The sequence below is a fragment of the Gallus gallus genome, chromosome 14, assembly GCF_016699485.2.
Source record: "Gallus gallus isolate bGalGal1 chromosome 14, bGalGal1.mat.broiler.GRCg7b, whole genome shotgun sequence".
Lineage (NCBI taxonomy): Eukaryota > Metazoa > Chordata > Aves > Galliformes > Phasianidae > Gallus > Gallus gallus.
This window is the reverse complement of record NC_052545.1, coordinates 3112559-3130989: the sequence shown is the minus strand read 5'-3', so window position 1 is coordinate 3130989 and position 18431 is coordinate 3112559. Positions and strand designations below refer to the sequence as shown.

The window sequence follows — 18431 nt, the reverse complement described above, 5'->3', positions numbered from 1 at the left end:
ATAAAATACAGCAGCACCTCCTTAACAGCTCTCAAAAACACCGCACAATGCACATAAGTGATGTCTTATCAGGAGAGCATACAATTACTGCAACACTCGTTACACAGCCCCACCACTCACAAGCAATGAGTTTCTATAGCAACCAAATTTATTTCCACAATAACAAGTTAAGCTACCTGTCAATTTAATGAGGGCTTTTGCAAGCAGCTCCACATCTAAAGTAATGGAGTAGACAATTTCAAACAGTTCAAGCAGCAGCAAAATAACTTTTCTTCAGTGCGTGTCTCAGAGGACAGGGTGGGCTCTCTACATTTTCATAACTTCTGATAGTCAGAGGAATGCAACAATTAACTTTGTCTCATTACCTCCCTGAAAACATCTGAATGACACTAACTCCCATGGGCCTAACACTTTGTTGATTTATGATCGACATCTGTATCAAGGAACACTATAGAAGAAATGGTAATCAAGATGAGCAGTGTCAAAAATAACAGAACTACAGATAGAAGAGCCCTGAATTGCTGGTCAGGGCTTCTTGTCAGCTTCCAAAGCTCCCACGTCAAGGTGTTCTGTTGCTTTGGTTTTTCTAATTATTATTTCCTCATCGATGATCCACACTTCAGAGAAGCATACCAGAAGAGGACTTAATTTATTAGTATTATGCTACTTCACTTTGAAAATGGCCAGTAGCTTATTAAAAATCCACTGCATGGAGGTAGGAGAAAACCCTTCAATTCTCAACTTAGGAAATGATTGAGAAGACAGCTTTTCACAACTAAAGGGTTTATTTAATAAAGATGATCAGTGTTAGAGAACATCATGTCATTAATGGCAATGCTACAAGTTCTGCACTGTTTTTGGCAGAAAGTACTTTCTCCAGTCCAGCTGAAGGATGAGCTTGGTAAGCTCTGTAGATTTAATTTCATCTCAATGTACATACTGATTATGAATGAACAAATTCAGTCACTGGAGACTAAAACAGACTTCAGGGAAAAAATTCTGATAGCATAAGAATGACCTATGGACACTTTAGGTCAATATCATTACTGAACAATAACTCTGAAGAGCCTTCCTGATGAAGGGAACACGAGTGTCAGCTAAGAGATTTGAGCTTCTGTGATCACAGCAAGCTCACCTAAGGACAAAGAAAAGTGACTGGTAAAAATGCTGATGTCCCTTAGCTGAAGACAGCTGAGTAGGGATACCCTTTGCAAGTAGAATACTCACTGCCTTCCACTTCAGATCCATCAGATCTGAAGCACCATGTCAACTGAGCTCAGGCATCCATGGGCTGACATTAGCAATTTCACTAGCCAGTCCTGGAAAGGGGACAGGTAAATACTCTCATTCTCCTCCAGCCCTCAAAGGGAAAGCAGCAAGCCAGCAATGTCTTTCACTGCTCTGTCAATATACAGAAAATAATTTCTGCTCATAGATACTAATACTGAAAAGTTGCTCCACCAACTTTAAGTGCACTTTTCCCCACTAAACAGGGAGAGCTTTAGAAATGAAGTAACATAAGATGGAGCCTAAGGCATATGTATAAAGACTACTACTCAGACGGTTTTCAAATTCACTAACAAGTAAGACTATTCCAGGAGCTCCCGAGGCTTATATCAGTTTTCAAATGGCTTAAGAAACCAATTTATTTTCTAGTCACTCCATTAATCTTGACAAATTATCCTGCTAATTATAACAAGTTGTAATATCATTGTAAACACAAACAAAAAGCAAAACCACAGCAACACACAAAAACAGAATAGCCATGAGAAACTGAGAAAACACAATCCAAGGCAACTATAAAGCAAGTATAGCTAACATTCATATTAATCTGGGTATTTTGATCATTTAGGGAAATATTCCCTACGAACAACACATAGCCAGACTGGTTTTAGTATCGGTCTGCTTTTATTTCCATATTCAGCTCTTTGAGGGAGATATCCTTTCACAATCTGAAAGGAGGAGGATATAGCCCACTGTAGTGCTGCTTCAGCACACTAAAACACATCATACGAAAAATGGATCTGTTGACTTTTCCCCAAACAAAGTGAACATCTGTCCATGCACTTGGGACATAAAAAGAGTCCTGAAACAGAAACATTGTGTGTAAGAGATGTGCGCTGATGAATCTCACTTCACTGGCAGGAAGTCAAAAATGCCAGTTGGGAAGTACTGCACAGGTGTCAGGAAGTAAATACTGGTATTAGTGGATTTAAAAAGAAAATTGAACCCTAAAAAAAAAAAGAATAAAAATTTAAAAGCAGTGCCTTTCCAGTATCTCACTGCAGCAGGCAGCAAGACTTAAAGGCACTACAATGTGGCAGAATGGAGAAAACCCGGTGCATCCACCCTTCCAGAGTGCAAGAATATGGATTAAAAATTCCAAAATTGATGTAGACTTTCTGAAAATGAACAAACCTCTTTTCAGCACAAGTTATGGTGGTGCTGCAAAAAGGAAAAAAGAAGAGATGAGTCAGTTGCTGTGCTTTTTTTTTTTTTTTACAAACAACGTTACCACAGATGCTAGCTGGTGAAAGGCTAAAAGTACGTGCTTCACCTGTTCTTAAATTCATATTTAAATCCAGAAACTAGGCAGCTTTTCTCCCTCCGCCTTCCATAAAAAAAATCTCCCATATATGGCACATAGATAAGCTAGATTAAAATAAGTCCCTAAATATGAAGTCTGTTTTTTCTACAAGAGGTAAACTGCTCCATGTTTTATTTTGGCTCCTTGGATATCCAGGGGCTACAAAGCTGTACAGTGACAGCTGCAGAAGGCATGCTTCCAGTCTCCCCTTCCTTAAGGGAAGTCCTAAACACAACAGAAAACCTGAATTACATTCCTGTGTAAAGTCCCATATGAGTACCTTTGCCAGTAAACTTTCTTTTCCCTCCTGTATACAATAATTTCAAGCTCCTCAAAGAGAACACTTCCTACAGGAGAAGCTAAAACTAACATCTGTTTTCAACATAAAAAGATACAATATGAATTCATTAAGCAGAACCTGGGAAATCATTGGATTAAATAAAGACTTCAGCAACAAGCAGTGATGGTCAGACAAGAGAAAGTGCTGCTGCCAGATTTCTAACCATTTCTAGAGAACCATAGACTTCATGTAGATATTTAAACACCTGCTGAGTTATATCACAGTTAACTTACTGTACAATCTTAAAGATACTACTTAAGCCCTGTCCAATATTACCTAGCATGAAACTCTTACAAAAAGCAAATTTTCAAATCTTATATTAAATTATGGTTCTGTCAGTAGCAGAAATGGAAGAGCTTGCAGTGAGCTCCATTTAGAAGTTGACCCTAGTTGTCACAGCACTGATTACTCTGGTAAAATAGGACATAGACAGTATTCCACTCAGTACAGCTCATAAATCTGACAGTCTGTGACTGTATTTAAGAAAGCTCTTGTTTGTTCACTTCAACCACATAAAGCAAACCAACTCAGAACAGCACATGCATTCATGCAACAAGCAGACAACCTTTTGAAACAAATTAATTTATAGTGGCAGTTGACAGTAAAGTTTCTCTTTTTTGAAAGCTACCTTACCACAGTTTATTAGATTACTCTGGTTCTGCAAGGGTAATAATTTCTTCATTGATAAAAAATTCAACAGTCTCCTCCTCCCAGTCATCAACATTGCTGTCCAGCTCATCCGTGTCTACCCCTGGAATGGAGAAAAGATTAACACAATGCCTCAAACACAGCAACAAGAGAACGATTCTATGCTCTTTCTAGGAACAGTTCTCAAAACAACACTGAAATAAGAGGTATTAGTTGCTTTAAATCATAATGCTAATCCAGGTGTTCCTGCTCCAACAAGGGGTCTGGACTAGATGATCTTTTGAGGTCCCTTCCAATCCCTGACATTCTGTGTAGTGTCATGAAATGACAAGGCATTGCTGACTCCCACTACAGAGTTTTTGAGGATCTTTTGGTTATACATAACATCCAAATCTCTTATGCCAAGGTCAAACCAATGCTTGCCTCAAAGCAGAAGGAAGCTGTGTAAAGAACAGGCAGCAAAATCTGGCAGCCAGCAGTTCCAGTTTTCTCCCAGGCAACAATTCATTGTGATTTAATAAAAAATCAAGGACAAAACCTTCAGAAAAGGTTTGGCAGAAAAAGAATAGAGAAAAAGTAAAGGAGTTACCAGAACAGTTGTTACTTGCTAAGAAGTGGTAGCTATCTAACATCAAGTCTTTGCAAGGACCGCATGTGGCTTACCTCCTCGAAGCTCTAAGCGCTCGTTCCTTTGCTCCATGTACAACTCTTGTGCCATCTTGCGGTACTTCCTGAATTCTTCCATCATCGTACGCCTCCTTTCCACCAGCTCCTACAGAGGCAAGAAGCAGCTGTTAACTCTTATAACAAACAATGCATGCAAAATGCACTTGTTAGCAAGGAAAGCTTTTCTTCAATCCTTACTACTGACTTAAAACCTTTTATGTAATGTAAAAGTTGTTCTGGTAAGGATTTGTTTTTCTGTTATTAAAGCTTTTTTCATTAGTTTAAAGAAAGTCTAATACAGCAAGTCACTAAGAATCCCAAACTTTCATGACTTCTGCTTACTGAGCTATCACCAGTGCCTCTCCAGATTTGTTACCGCTTAACCTCAACTTTGAGCAGCATCTGTGCGTACTACCCATGGGAAGCAAGTCTAAGCACCTGGATTAACATGATCACAGATGTTTATTATAAAAGAAATCTAACATGAATGACCATTACAACAACAACACCATCATCCAGGCTAAAAGAGTTTCACTCATGTTATTATATTTCAAAAAGGTCTTACTTTTGAAGCTTTGGACTGGCTCAGGCGATCCTTCTGCTCAAATATCTTTGAGTACTTCTTCAGATCCTTCTTAATTTGCTGTAAAACAGAATTTTACTTCAACTAAGGTCGAAGTCAGACTAGCAATCACAATCATCACATTCTAATAAGAATTTCTGACAGTTTTGAGCATGCTTAGCATATTTTAAAACTGCCTTTCTAGGCAATTCCCCTCCACTATTTTATTTGTTCTTCCTCTTCTGTAAGCATTCAATTACAGAAGTATGGACAGGTAAATTCAGTTATGTTACTCTTCACATCCTTTCACCATACTGCAACTGTAAGCACACTTGGTTACAGTTTCTATTCCAAACGTAAAGAACAGTTAATACTTATCAGTCACTCCCACAAGTGAGGTCCACTATGGCAGTATGGTTTTTCAAAAGCCCAGGGAGAAAGGCAGTTCTACAGTTCTAATAGTTCAAGCCTCATTCTCAAGAAAAGGAAGACAGACCTTGGTTTGTATATATATATACATATACATACACACCAAACTCATGTCCAACAGGATTGAGGGGAATACACTACCTTTATCTGATCTTCACTGAGCAAGGTAGCTGGACGTGGTCTCCACAGAAGCTGACAGAACCTGTCCTTATTGTTTTTCTGAAGCAGACGTCCTTGGAAGGTCCATAACCAATATGCATTGTCCACCTGCAAGGGTGGTGTAACATCTCAATCAAGGCAAGCTATAACTTAACACTCGTGTTCTCACTGTATATCTAAGGATTTTTCATTTGTACGTAATAAAAGTAGCATCATTAATCAATGAAAACAACATGCTCTTTCTGTTAGCATCTTCCTTGCGCAAGGCAAATTCATCAGCAAAACAGACTTCAGTTGTTCCACTGAAGCCTTGCATGAAGTTCTGGATGCTCACAGTTTAAAACTAAGCAAGGTCTTTTATCACAAAGTCTCACGTTCTCTATCTGTACAGAAGAGGATTACAGTGCAGTGGCTGGAACCACGTGAAAGTAATAAAAGATGCAGTTATTCTTGTTACTCTATGTGGACCACACAGAGGAGATCAAGTTCCAGTAGCTAAAGATACATTTAAGAGATATAATGAAAATTCAGAAAAAGTACACTTGCTTTAGAACGGTGAATAGCTCAGCCAGAACTATTTTTTGACAATCAGCAAAGCTTACAGCCCAAATAAGCACTGATATTTACAAATTAAAATGTGCACCATAGTTTTACATGTTAAGTCATATGACAGGTGACAGGTGTCCATTTTCTCTTCATAACCAATAGCCCCTGCCAACACCTCCAGAAGGGGAAGGAAAAGATGAATGCATTAGTACCTTATGGCTCCACCAGGACACAGAAGTCACAATGTATCTGCCTGTAGGATCCCACTCCACATCTGAAGCTGTATAGTGTTCAGCAATATTCATCATGGTGCAGTCAGATGTATCAACAAATGCTAAGGCACCGTTCATGCTGCAAAGACAAAAATGATACTGTTTTACACACTAGCATAGTTCATTTTTTTAAACAGGTTTCACATCTTTTCAGCAAGCAGCTAAGAAAGACTCGTCTCAATAACACACATCTATGGCCAGAAAATGTGATAAAAATAACCAAAAATCAACATAAGAACAAAACTTCTAGTAGTATGTTCAAGGACCTTTAACCCGTTTTATATTTGTTTCTAAAGTCACAATGAAAACATATTACAGTCAAGTTACAGCTCAAGTTCAACTGTATGCCAAGATATTTAAAAAATGAAGTTCAAAAATAAAAAGTTTCTCAGATGAGCAGCTTACTTGTCTGAAATACACAAAGCCAAATACTGCTCAGCTGCTTAATAAGTCTTCACCTGCTCTAATGTGAAGCTTTTCTGATAAATACATATAAACAGTGTGCATATACATGTGTGTGTATATATATACACACATACAAACAATACAGCTTTATTGTAAGAGCATTCTAAGAGTACTGCTCACGAGAAGGCACAAGGCTATGACAACAACCTATTACAAGAGCCACATGGATTAGTTCAGAGTCAGCAATTAAATGCCAAAGAAGCATTTCTAAATATCCACTCAGTTGTTGAAAAAAATCATTTGTTTTATGTGGCAGAAATATCAAGTCAAGGTTACTGTTTCATGACAGAGCTGGGTCCTCTGTATCTTCCTCTTTCCTCTATTTTTACAAAGCCCTATCAGAGTTACATAGTAATACAACTGGGACAGGGTTTCAATAAAGCAATGAAAACCCTTGTGAGCTTTAACAATGTCAAGTACCTAATGGATTCAAACTGACAGTTCACCAGAACTCAAAGTAACTCTTCCCCCCCACCCACCAAAGAGACTATCAAAGTCAGTAAGATTTTTTTTGTCCATTTAAATATAAAAACTTTGTCTTAAAACAAATGTGGAGATAGGAAATACTTTCTGACAAGATCTAGCCCTTTTCTGCCTCCTTTAAAAGCAGTATGGTATTCAGTAACCTGTGCAATGCTCACCTTCTGAGGCCAGCCAACACTACAAATTGACCTTGAGGACTCCAGAATATCGTGTTTGCCTGCTGTTTGTCAAATGTTTCTGGAAAGAAACAAGGAATTCAAGAAAATAATCACAGTCCAATCCCATCAGTTAGATCATAAACAGTAAATACACCCATTACTCAAAAGACATATCTGAATTCAGCAAGGAAGTCTTTACAACAGTCCTTAGCTCTATGCTTCTGAAGACAAAAGCCAGTAGCACAAAACCATCCAAAGTCAGCAGAAAAAAAACAGATCAGATGATCCAACACCCATCTTGGGATAAACTATACCTAGTCAATTAAGCCTGCGTTATTGCCTTGCACAAACATCCCAAGACCACATAATTGTTCTAGCTTGTAAGCCTTGTGTTCTCAGATACTGGACTGATTTAAAGTGGAATAGTTAAGCTGTCACCAGAAACCTAGGTTTCTCAAATACGTCAGGTATAGACTATCACAACCAGTTACAGTTTGAATTTGCTACACACAAAATGCTTAACATGTGCATTTCACTTTTCTTTCCAGTTACTTACTGATGAGATCTATTTTCCCATTGTTTTTAACATGGTAAAATGACACTGAAATTCGTGGAGTTTCTCCATGCAACACAGCAAACTTGCTTCCATTTGGTTCCCAAGCAAAAGCTATGATGCTTTCTGTAAGAAAAAAAGGGGGAGTCAAAAGCATGTAAAAAACAAAGAAACCTATAAATCAAGAGCTTCAATTACAAGCAGTTATCAAAGAAAACCAAGATGCTGAAAAGGGAATCCAGAAGTTAAACTCTACCATAAAAACTGCTTTTAAAAACAAAGGTTGATAAGGCAAGTGCAGGACCCCAGGGAAGTGTTCTGACAGACCCAACAGCTCCAAAAGTCTCTCATGCTACAGAGTATTTCCAGATGAGGCCTTCATCTTTTCAAGTATTTTCAGTTATGTCATTAAGTTAACAAGTTAACTACAAGCATGAACAGCAGTGCAAGCACTGACTTCTCATGTCACATGAGAAGCCTTGCAACATGAATATCATAGTTCCCATCAAGAGTAAGTGCCCTAGTTATCATCAACAAATGTTACGTGTTGATGGGAAACATGTAAGACACCACATCTATTAAAAGAAAAGGCTACCTAGAACAGTTAAATATCAGAATGTTGGAATTACCTTTCATTTCCACCACATCCACAGGCACCTGTTTCTCTCTCATTCGGAATATTTCAAAGTTGGTCACTACTCCCTGCAAAGGCCAACATCAGCTCATTAATCAGTACAGAAGCAATATATATATTTTTTAAATCAGCAGGCATAGAAGGATGGCTACAAGATTGGCCTAAGACGACAGTCGAAGGCTCAGGATTTGTTTTCTTAATAAACAGACAAACAGTGCATGTTTCATTACTGAGCACCCTTCTAAATCCTTTTGTTCTGTTAAAGAATAACAGAAGGACTGGATACAGTATTTTTTTTCAGACTTAAATTTAGTTTAAGTAGATAAAACATATGGTACAGTCTGCAGCATAGCCTATGACCTCAACAACTGATTTTACAGAGAGCAGGGAAAGAGACCTTGCACTCATCTAAAAAAAATAAAATGAATCAACTCCACCACATCAGTAAATTCAAAGCAAATCCTGGATGCAAACATGACATACATTTGGCTCACCCGCATGCTTCAAGCTCAGCAGTCAAAGCTATTTTTATTTTTCCATTGTGCAATTTACACTGGCTATGTTGAAAGACAATATTGGAGAAAAAATGAAATGTGAGCATGAAAGGAACCAAGTTTTATGAACACAATCAGTCTACGTACCTGTGTGCCTTTGGGAGTCCTGTCTACCTTCACACACAGGTAATCACCATTCTTCTGCCAGTGTAGTTTACAATCTACAACATTGAACAAATTCCGCACACGGATTTCTTGTCTGGCAGGCAGTTGCATTAAGGTCACTCTTGCTGGGATGTCTTTATCCTCAGGCACCCAGAAAGCAATTATGTTACCGCCCGGAGACCATGAGAAATCTCTACAGGAATAAAGTTAGACATATTCCATTTTAATTCTTAGTTAGAAATATTACAAGCAAAAATTATTTTCAGTCTTCTACCTGAGTACTGCAGACAAATATCAACTCAAAGTAAAAAGGCATATACAGATGAGAAACTGAAGAGTTTCTAACCTTACACATGTTTTTAATTGCCATTTAAACCTACTATATCACCAATGCTATGAAAACAGTAAAATTCACTAAAGAGAAGAGTAGCATAAATCCAGACAATCTATGAAGTGATTAAACCAATGAGTGACTTCCCTCTATGAAATTATAGAAGACAATCCTCCTGCACCTGAGTACACTGAATGTTATAGCTGTTTTCCAAAAGGTCCCTCAAAAACTCACAGGAATTAGCATCTACTGTGCAGACGTGCACAAAACCAAACTAGCTCCTTGCCAACAGGCAGCATACAGAGCACAGCACACCAATCTTAAAAGATATTGCGTAAACTGCATTCCAGTTTGGTTTGGTAGATGAGGAACCAGGATGTCAAGTTAGATACTAGATTACAAATTACCATGAAGAAGATTTCTAAGAACAGACTGATGTACACAGCTAACAGTGGAAGCTTAAGTGGAAAACTTTCTGCTCTTTTTTTTTTTTTGCCAGTTTGTCTAATTTGATCAATTCACTATGCAGCTATTTGCTCTAATCAGTATAAAGATTCATTTTGCTATATAGAAGTCCCAGACATGAAGACAAAACAGAGTAGTTACTTTTAGAAAGGGATATACTCACCTTATCCCATTGATTTTCAAGCTTTTTTTGTCCAACAATCCCATAGACTAAAAGAAGAGAAAGCTGTCAACTTCCAAGTAACACTCTAGCACATACAGTAAGAGTAGAAGGCATATGTGTAAGAGCACAAACTCAGAAACTGTGGACAGCGTTGAGAGATCCTTTATCCCTTATATTAACATACGCATACCACAACAACCAATAAGACTAAATCTGTGTAATGATTTTTTAAATGAGTAGCAACCTATACTACAATAAAAACATAAAACAGACTAGATTATGCTGTGATTTATAATGACTTTTGGGTATTCTGGCACACATCCACCACTAAGACCTGGACAGTATCGTATAACTTTGATTCTGTTAACTACTATATTGAGCTCTCCAGGTTTTCTAGAAGCACAGCAAGAACACTGCTGCAAGGATCAGCTAGTTTTTGATCCAGGAAAAAAAAAAAAAGAGAGAAGAGCAAATGGATTTCTTCCATTTTAAGCTCTAGAGTGCATTATTAGGACATATTCTTTAAAAAAAGATACCACATGAAATACAGACATTGTAAAGCAATAAACATTGCACAGAAACAAAACAACTTACAGGTGTTTCATAGATGCTGAGAGTATCTGAAGTCATTCGAGCAAAGAATTTACCATCATGACTCCATCTAAGTAAATAAAAAAATTAGGTAAGAGTTGCCTGTTCGTTAAACGAAGTCTAGGGCTGCTCGCTCTCTAACACTGCTTTGCAACCTACTTAAAAATAGGCCAGTGAGCTGAGTTTTCACAGTGGAATCCTCGTTTCTTTTGCCCAGTCAGAATATCCCAGATGATAATAGCCTGAGGGTCATCCTGTGTGTCCATCAAAGGGCTGAAGGTCACTAAATATCTACAAAGGAAATAATCAATTTTACTATTAAAATTTAAAACAAGTGTACAAGCAGGCTTTAATCTGAATAATATTTAGATACCATACACTTTTAAACAGCACTTCCTCTAACAGGATGTTCTAGATGTGGGAGAAAAGCTTCCAAGGCATGGTAATTCCTAGCATCCCTTCAGCTGAAAAACCTCTAGATTTACATTCAACTTTTCTTGTACTGATCTTCCACAGGCAAATTCCCCAGATAGCTTGTTACCCACTATATAATTTTGTGACCAGAACATCATTGACTTCAAATCAAATACAAATCCATAACCTGTGCCAACCTGAACTACAAGTACGCTAGACATCTTCATTTAAAGATAATCTCTTTCAAGTACAAAAACCAAAATGTTACTGCTTCCAAGTATCTTACTTGAAAACTAGCAAAGTAAGATGCATCTCAGTCCTAGAATGATTTAGGAATGATTCCCTGAAGAACTCTTAAACGTGAAAGAAAGCTTGAAGTATTAATTTGAATACTACAGATGTGGAAGATGCTTCTCAGCTGAATTCTTCCAGAGAACCGTAAGTCTAATACTACAGACATCCCATCTAACCAGAGAGAAGAAAATACCATTCCCTCAGATAATAATGACTTCAATAAAGCCTGCCTGTTCAATTTTTTAGAACAGGAACTCCAGATTATGTTAAGTATATTCACTGAAGTCAAAGCAAAGTTTGACAGTTTCACTTACTTAAAAAGGATCTATATATGAAAAGCAACAGTTCCAAAGGCAGAGGAGAACTAAAGACCTTGGTCACATAAGATCTGAAAACACAGCACGCAGAATGCACGTGCTTCACACTTTTGATCTCTTACCCAAAGCCAATGTCATACTCCATACCTTTCACAGGGCGAGAAGTCAATAAGCTGCACTCCTTGGTGACTAAACCTTTGAATCTGCTTGAACTTCTCTCCACCCCAAAGTGCAATGCCCCTCTGGTGGAATGTAGCCAGATAGGTACCCTTTGGGGACCAACGTACATAGGTTTCTGTCCACCGCTGGAATTAAAAAATAAAAATAAAAAAATGTGTAAATAAAACAATTGAACTTGGTGCTCAATAACTAAAGGGGAAGGACTCCACACGTGGTTAGTAATATCATATTTCACAAATCCACTTGCTCAGTGAAGATCTCAGAATGAGTGATGTTAAACCAGTTTAGAGTTATGTTTCATACACAGTTTACAGTAGTCATTCTTCAGTTGAGATTGTTTAATCTTACTGATCTCTGAAAGTATTATCCAAGGACAGTAACAATTACAATGACCCAGCAGCTTAGGATTCTTTCTTGGATTGCAGTTCTGGCAAGAACATCTCCATTCTCAGGAAGTTTAGACTCCTCACACTTTTAACAACACTATGCTCAGTCAGAAAGGTACCAGCAACACAGATCATGGCCAGTACTACCTATGGCAATGAGCAAAACTGCTCTCCACCTCAGAGACCGTTTCTTTCAACTGTAACACATAATGGTATCTAGAGAAAGAAAATGTTTCTGAGCACCTGCAGTTCTTAGCAAGTCAGCTGGCTATAGCAGGCAGGCACACTAACTCTCCCATTTATATGACATTACCAAACCAGCTATTCCTCTTCAGCGCCTCTGCAGTCAGCACAAAGGGAAAAAATAACCAGAAGCCACATGCTTAAGTACATATTCAGCATGAACAAACAGTGCTCCTCAAACTCTGACTCTGCATTTTCACTCAGGCATTCCTGAATCACCTATAGCATACAAATGATGTGCATATGATGTAATAATAAGCATCACGGACAGGTTAAATTAACAAATAAAAGGAAGACAAGACAAGTTAACTCCACACTTGTTTTACCTATGCAGCTAAGCCTAATTCTAAAGGACATAATTTCCACTGCTCGTTTTCCAAAGGAAGAAAAGAGAAAAAGTATTTCAGCAGGGGAAGATTTTCTTTTAATTGACAAGCCTGGAATGTTACAAAATGAATGCAACTGACAGTGTATCTACAACGTACAGCACTTTCATGACACTCACTGCTCTGTCCTCAATTTGAACAGGCTCCTTGATATCATTCCAAAAAATGGAGGTCCGGTCTCCTGACTCAAAGATCACACTGTACTGATCCCTACAATCAGGATCTTCCAACCAGTAACGAAGATTCCCCTAAGAAAAACAAAAGATCATCAGTGAATCAAAGACAAGGAAGACATGCAAATTGCTATCTATATGGCAGATGGAAGTTTGTCTCCACATAGCATGCACCATTGGCATTCTATCATTGCGAGCAAGTTACTGAAGTGAAATTATATAATTCAGACTGGTTATTTGAAACTGTAATGGAATGATAATAGCAGAGTGGCAAAGTCTTGAACTACAGCAAGTGAGAACGAGCCCAAATGCAGCAGCAACCAATACCTGAGGTAGGCAGGATCTCCAGCAAGAGATACTCTCACCTCCACTGCCAACCCTTAAATGAGGTTGGAGAAAGGGTGGATCCTGGCTCCACCCCTTCCAATCAATCAAGTGCATTGCTTGCACCTGAGCTCCCCTGGGTGGGCCCTGCCTTCCCACCAGGTGCTCAATCACTGTTCCAGGCTGTGATTTAGCATTTCCACTACAGAGGCTGAGTACAGATCATAAAAAGGTGGACCTTCAAGGTAGTTCAATAACATTTAACACATTTTGTCTTAAGTAACAAGGTTTTGTTTGTTTTAGGGTTTTTTTGTTGTTGCCATTTGGGATTTTATTTAACTACCCCTTCCTCCAGAGCACACTTTACAAAGCTGGTGGTAACAAGCACAGCAGCTGCCCTCAAACATTTAAAGATGCTTTCAAAATTCTATTTTTAAATAGCTTGCGTCAAGTCACTGTTTATCCTAAGTTTCTAGGTGGAACTCTAAGCAGAACGACTAAGTGAGAACAAAGGAACAGGAGCATGCAATCAGTATTGCCTCTGTCATTAACTTAATAAATTGTTAGTATTCACTTTTCAAAAAACCCTTACCAAATCTTTAAATGGCTGTTTCTCAGGGATTTCCCACTCGTCACTGATTGTCATATACCTGAAAGAACAGTTTGAGTAGTTACACTTAGTGTAGGTACTCTTGATTAGAATCCAAAAGACTCTGTAAACTTGCGATAGCTGCACTCACTTGTCAAAGTCTGTGAAAAGATTGACTCTGAAAGTGTGCTGCTTATCCAGTTTGTATCCATCTGCATTCTTCACAGCATCCACTGCATGAGATGGAGACATGTACTCCAGAAAGATGTACCTACAATACAGGAATACAAGAGTATGTTCATTGGCAACTACATAAAAAAAAGAGTATGTTAAAAACAAACAAAGTACTGATGTTAATAATGAAGAGTAAGTCAGAGCAGCGTTTCAAACCTAACTCCCAGCAGGTGCTATCATGACTTACCCTTTTGTCTTTCCGTCTGCTTCTGGATAAAATTCATTAATAATTTTACCAAACTTGGAAAATATTTTGTGGATGACATTCTTGAGTTTCTCAAGTCGGTCTGGTCCAACCTGGGGAACGTTATCCACTACTATCACGGAATCAATTCCATCTGCTTCCTGTGGCTGGTCTTTCAGTACATCACCGAGTAATTCTGCAAACAAAAAGAAGAAAGTGAAGTACCAGCCTACACCATGAAAGAGGAAAACTGAAGGATAAAAAATAACAGTGATACTAAGAGAAGGGGAAGACCTGAAAATCAGGAAACTGGTTCAATAACATTTAAGAAAACTGGGGTCAGTGAAGCCTTTATCAGAGAAGCAAAGTGAATACAAACCACCCCAACAGCACTTGTTTGTTGAGATATGATATTTCTCTGTTTCTTGACAAGCTTCAAGGAATTAACTCTTTCTTAAATCTTTCTTAAAAAAAAATGCATTGGAGACATTAACAGTCCTACTATCAGCTTGTTTCAGGAGCTGGAATTGGCTCAAGCCCTCAAAACCAACAGAGCAGAACACAGTAAGATTCACTACCTAAGCTTTGACAGGTAGACTTACCCAAATCATAACTACATGACTCTGACAGATCCAACACGTACCTCCCCTTCCACACTACAACAACTTTAGCACAATTCAAAACTATCTTCCATTTCAGAAGCTCTGCATATATTAGCATCACTATAATTATGGCAGAGAACTCAAGCTCATTCAAAACCTTTAATTAAACAAGAAAATCAAGGCGTCTTAAGACACTGTGAACCACATTAATGTGGCAAGCAACTGATGAATACAAGCACATCTTTTGTACTCTGTATATTCTTCAACCATACCAACCTCCCCCCCGCCCACCATTTTATGCATTCATTGAGTATTTGCTGGTGGGACAGTTTGTTCAGTCCCTGTGTTGTCAGCTTCAAACTTCTTACCAGAGTAAAATTGCCAAAATCTTTCAACATAGTTGAAATCATACAGGCAAAGAAGGAAGAACATTCAGAATGACCGTAACCCAGCAGTTGTGGTTTTCCTATCACACCAAGATTAAAGCAGTTGAAAGGCACACAGTACACCCTATGTCACACACAAAATTAGGAGCCACAAAAACCATGCTCAATTAGCTTCAAGCAGTAGGCTTCTAGATACAGTCTACCTGTGGAATTCTCTACATATCTTACTTTAAGCTGTATCTCAATTCAATTTCATTAAATTACTTTGTATCCACAAACTTAACCCCTTTGGTAATGTAGAATTTAAACATATTTGGGTTGCTTTCCACTCAACTTTTTTCTACAAAGATGAAAGCTAACCCAGTTTGAGCCAAAGACTCAGAAGAAGTGAGATAAGTAGCTGCAAACAAGTTAACTTGTAGGTACGTATCATACCTTAGAGCATATCAAGCTATATTGCCATTACCCAGCTAGCTAACAACGCATATACAGTGTAGCCATGGACAGGTAACCTCTTGCCTGAGAGCTAAGAGATGGGCAGGGAAGCATGTTACGCCTACAAAAACTCTAAGCTCTAAGGACCGAAAGAATGAATTTCAAAGCCTGATATTATAGGAAAATAACATCATTTTTTTAGTTCTAGTATTCTTTGTATCTTTATTTTTCCTTGCGTATAAAATGAAAGCACGTCCCACAAGGAACAAGGATATTTCCACAAAATCTTATGAAAAAACAAAGGATAATTCTTAGGCTCTAATAGTCACTTCTTCATAGCCACTTCCCAGAAAAGGCTATAAAAGAAAGGAATGCTTATTTAGCTTAACACAGAAGTAGACAACATTCTACACTAAATCAGAACTGTAACAGGTTAAACACATACCAACACTGTGTAACTCCTCTGCCTTAAATTCAAAATGATGAACAAAGGAACCTTCAAAGGGCAAGCGGCTGGTTCAGCCAGCTCTTTTCCCACAGGCCTGATGAGAGGGGTGTGGTGGGTACACAGCTATCTTCAGCTGGCAGAATTTTAAGGACCTCTCTCATTATCTGAACTAAAGCTCCATCGCACCTGAGCGATGATCTGACACATTCCTTCTGTGGAAGGTGCAACAGCTGTTCTGCTGTGCCAACACCACTTTGGAAAAAAACCAACACAAGTCAAAGTAACACCTGAGGTGACCCAATCTTAAAGCCAGTCTGGCTCAAATTTGCTCCTGAACAGGTAATTCTCATCATAAACACTGAAATAGCCTTGAATCATTGACACCGATGGTCTGGAATTGATTCTCCTGTAGAGTTATCAAAGTAAAGCAAAAGGAATAAGGTAGCCCAAGTAGCACAGGCAGATGGAAAACCAGACCAGCAGGAGTGACTAAACTTAAACACTGTAATTCAGCCACTAACACTGTATTATTCATACAGATGAAGAGTTAACCACATTAATCCTAAAGAATAAAACAGAAGAGGACAGAAAATGTTCCCAGGTTCTATCTACACACTGACATGAACGTGATAATCCCCAAAGGAGACAAAGCATCCAAAGCAAACACTTCACTAGACAACAAGAATCCAGTGATAAACTTGCAGACACTTCTGCCAAAGTGTCTCTAAGATACGCACATGTTCAAAGTGCTATATAGACTACTAAGAATAACACACTTTCTTAATTCAGAATACTTCTCCACTTATTTATTAAGCTAAACATAGGACTGGAACACAAGAAAGTGCAATTATCACCTGCATGCCACCACCAATTCAAACCACCTGCTGACTTAAGAAGCACTACATGCTTTAAGATGCATTTTTCCAGTTCTGATACGTGTAACTATTACACACCCTACAGCAGCATTTACGTCAGAGTAAGAACTGGCACAGCAGACAAGTGGATTTGCTATTCAAGAATTGACATGGTTAGTCTTGGAAGATTTGTCTGAAACAGTTGAAATACTGAAACACCTTTAACGATCTCACACCAAAGACAGCTATTGCCATAACGACGCTTTACGGGGCGAGACGACGGCTGGGTCATTCTATGACAGTCAAGATCCAGCTTTTCTCAGAGGCCCCGAACACCCGCAGCTCGCCGCCACGTTTCAGGAGGGCAGCGCGGAGGGCTCCGACCTCACGGACACACCGAGGCCACCCCGCGTTCCCCGCGGCCCAGCCCGGCCCGCCCCACGCGCACCTTCGTCGCTGATGTCGTCCACGAAGCCCTCGGGATCGCTGAAGGAAAGCTCGTCCTCGGGCTCGGCGGGCGCGGCCTCTCCGTCCTCCCGCGGCGCGCAGGGCTCGGCTGGCGGCTCGGCCTCGGCCGGCGGCTCGCTCTTGGCCTCCTCCGGCAGCGACTCGGCCTTGGGCTCAGCCTGCTCGGGGCTCTCGCGACCGGACCCCGGCTGAGGTGAGGATGGCTGAGGCGCCTGGGACTCGGCGGGAGGCTCCGAGGCGGCGGGCGGCGGCTCAGGGGGCCCCTCAGAGCCGCCCTCTTCCTCCGGCCCTTCTCTCTCCTCCTCCTCCTTCTCCTCCTTCAGTTGCTGCTGAGGCGGCGGCGGCTCCGTCGGCGCTCCGTCGGGCTGCTCGGGCTCCTCGGCCGGGCCCTGGGCGCCGGGCGGTGCGGGGCTGTCCTCGGTGCCCTGCATGGGGGTCGGTGCGGGGCCCCGCCAGCCGCGCGTTCCCAGCTCGAGGGCGACGGGAAAAGGAGCGGGGGAGGGGCGGGGAGGCTCCTACCGCCGGACCATGTGCGCCAGGCCTCGCGAGCCGCCGCTACCAACGGGTAGGGAAGGCGGGGGGATAGCAGCCCTGCCCCGACGGAGCTTTCGTCTGCCGCTGCTTTCTCCTTGCTCTGCCCCGGCGCAATCGCCACCTCCTTCGTCGCTCACCCCCCTCGCTCAGCCAGCAGCGCCGTCAGTTCCTTCCCAGCCCTCACGGCTGCGGCTCCCCCTGCTCTGCCGCTCCGTGGTTGAGCCCAACATGGCGGCTCCTGCCCGTCCGCTGAGGTGGGGTTGGGCTGA

At 40.2% G+C, this 18431-nt stretch overlaps 1 protein-coding gene across 3 annotated transcripts; it reads right to left on the bottom strand.

Moving 5' to 3' along the window:
• Nucleotides 1-1886: 1886 nt before the first annotated feature.
• EIF3B (eukaryotic translation initiation factor 3 subunit B) lies at nt 1887-18133 on the bottom strand. Of its 3 annotated transcripts, XM_046900994.1 has the most exons (20): nt 17609-18133; nt 14439-14631; nt 14169-14288; nt 14021-14078; nt 13051-13179; nt 11884-12041; nt 10871-11002; nt 10715-10781; nt 10121-10167; nt 9144-9354; nt 8498-8570; nt 7872-7994; nt 7316-7394; nt 6150-6288; nt 5374-5499; nt 4807-4884; nt 4239-4347; nt 3561-3678; nt 2419-2445; nt 1887-2086 (listed from the first exon to the last, which is right to left on the bottom strand). In XM_046900994.1, the coding sequence occupies exons 1-18, from the start codon at nt 18057-18059 to the stop codon at nt 3575-3577; spliced, it is 2397 nt and encodes a 798-aa protein (XP_046756950.1). In that variant the 5' UTR covers nt 18060-18133; the 3' UTR covers nt 1887-2086; nt 2419-2445; nt 3561-3574. The 3 variants fall into 3 exon arrangements, with proteins under 3 accessions (XP_046756950.1, XP_015149833.1, XP_003642190.3); XM_015294347.4 differs by having other exon boundaries at nt 1887-2445; nt 3556-3678; XM_003642142.6 differs by having other exon boundaries at nt 1887-2445.
• Nucleotides 18134-18431: the final 298 nt, after the last annotated feature.

Bases quoted from the DNA above. Each gene is read 5' to 3' on its own strand.
- EIF3B (XM_015294347.4), bottom strand. From the start codon at position 18,059: ATGCAGGGCACCGAGGACAGCCCCGCACCGCCCGGCGCCCAGGGCCCG. The intron at 7,995-8,497 runs GTAATTCCAACA...TTTTTCTTACAG, and splicing joins GGATGTGGTGGAAATGAAAG to AAAGCATCATAGCTTTTGCT. The intron at 4,885-5,373 runs GTAGTGTATTCC...TCTGTTTTACAG, and splicing joins TCAGTGAAGATCAGATAAAG to CAAATTAAGAAGGATCTGAA.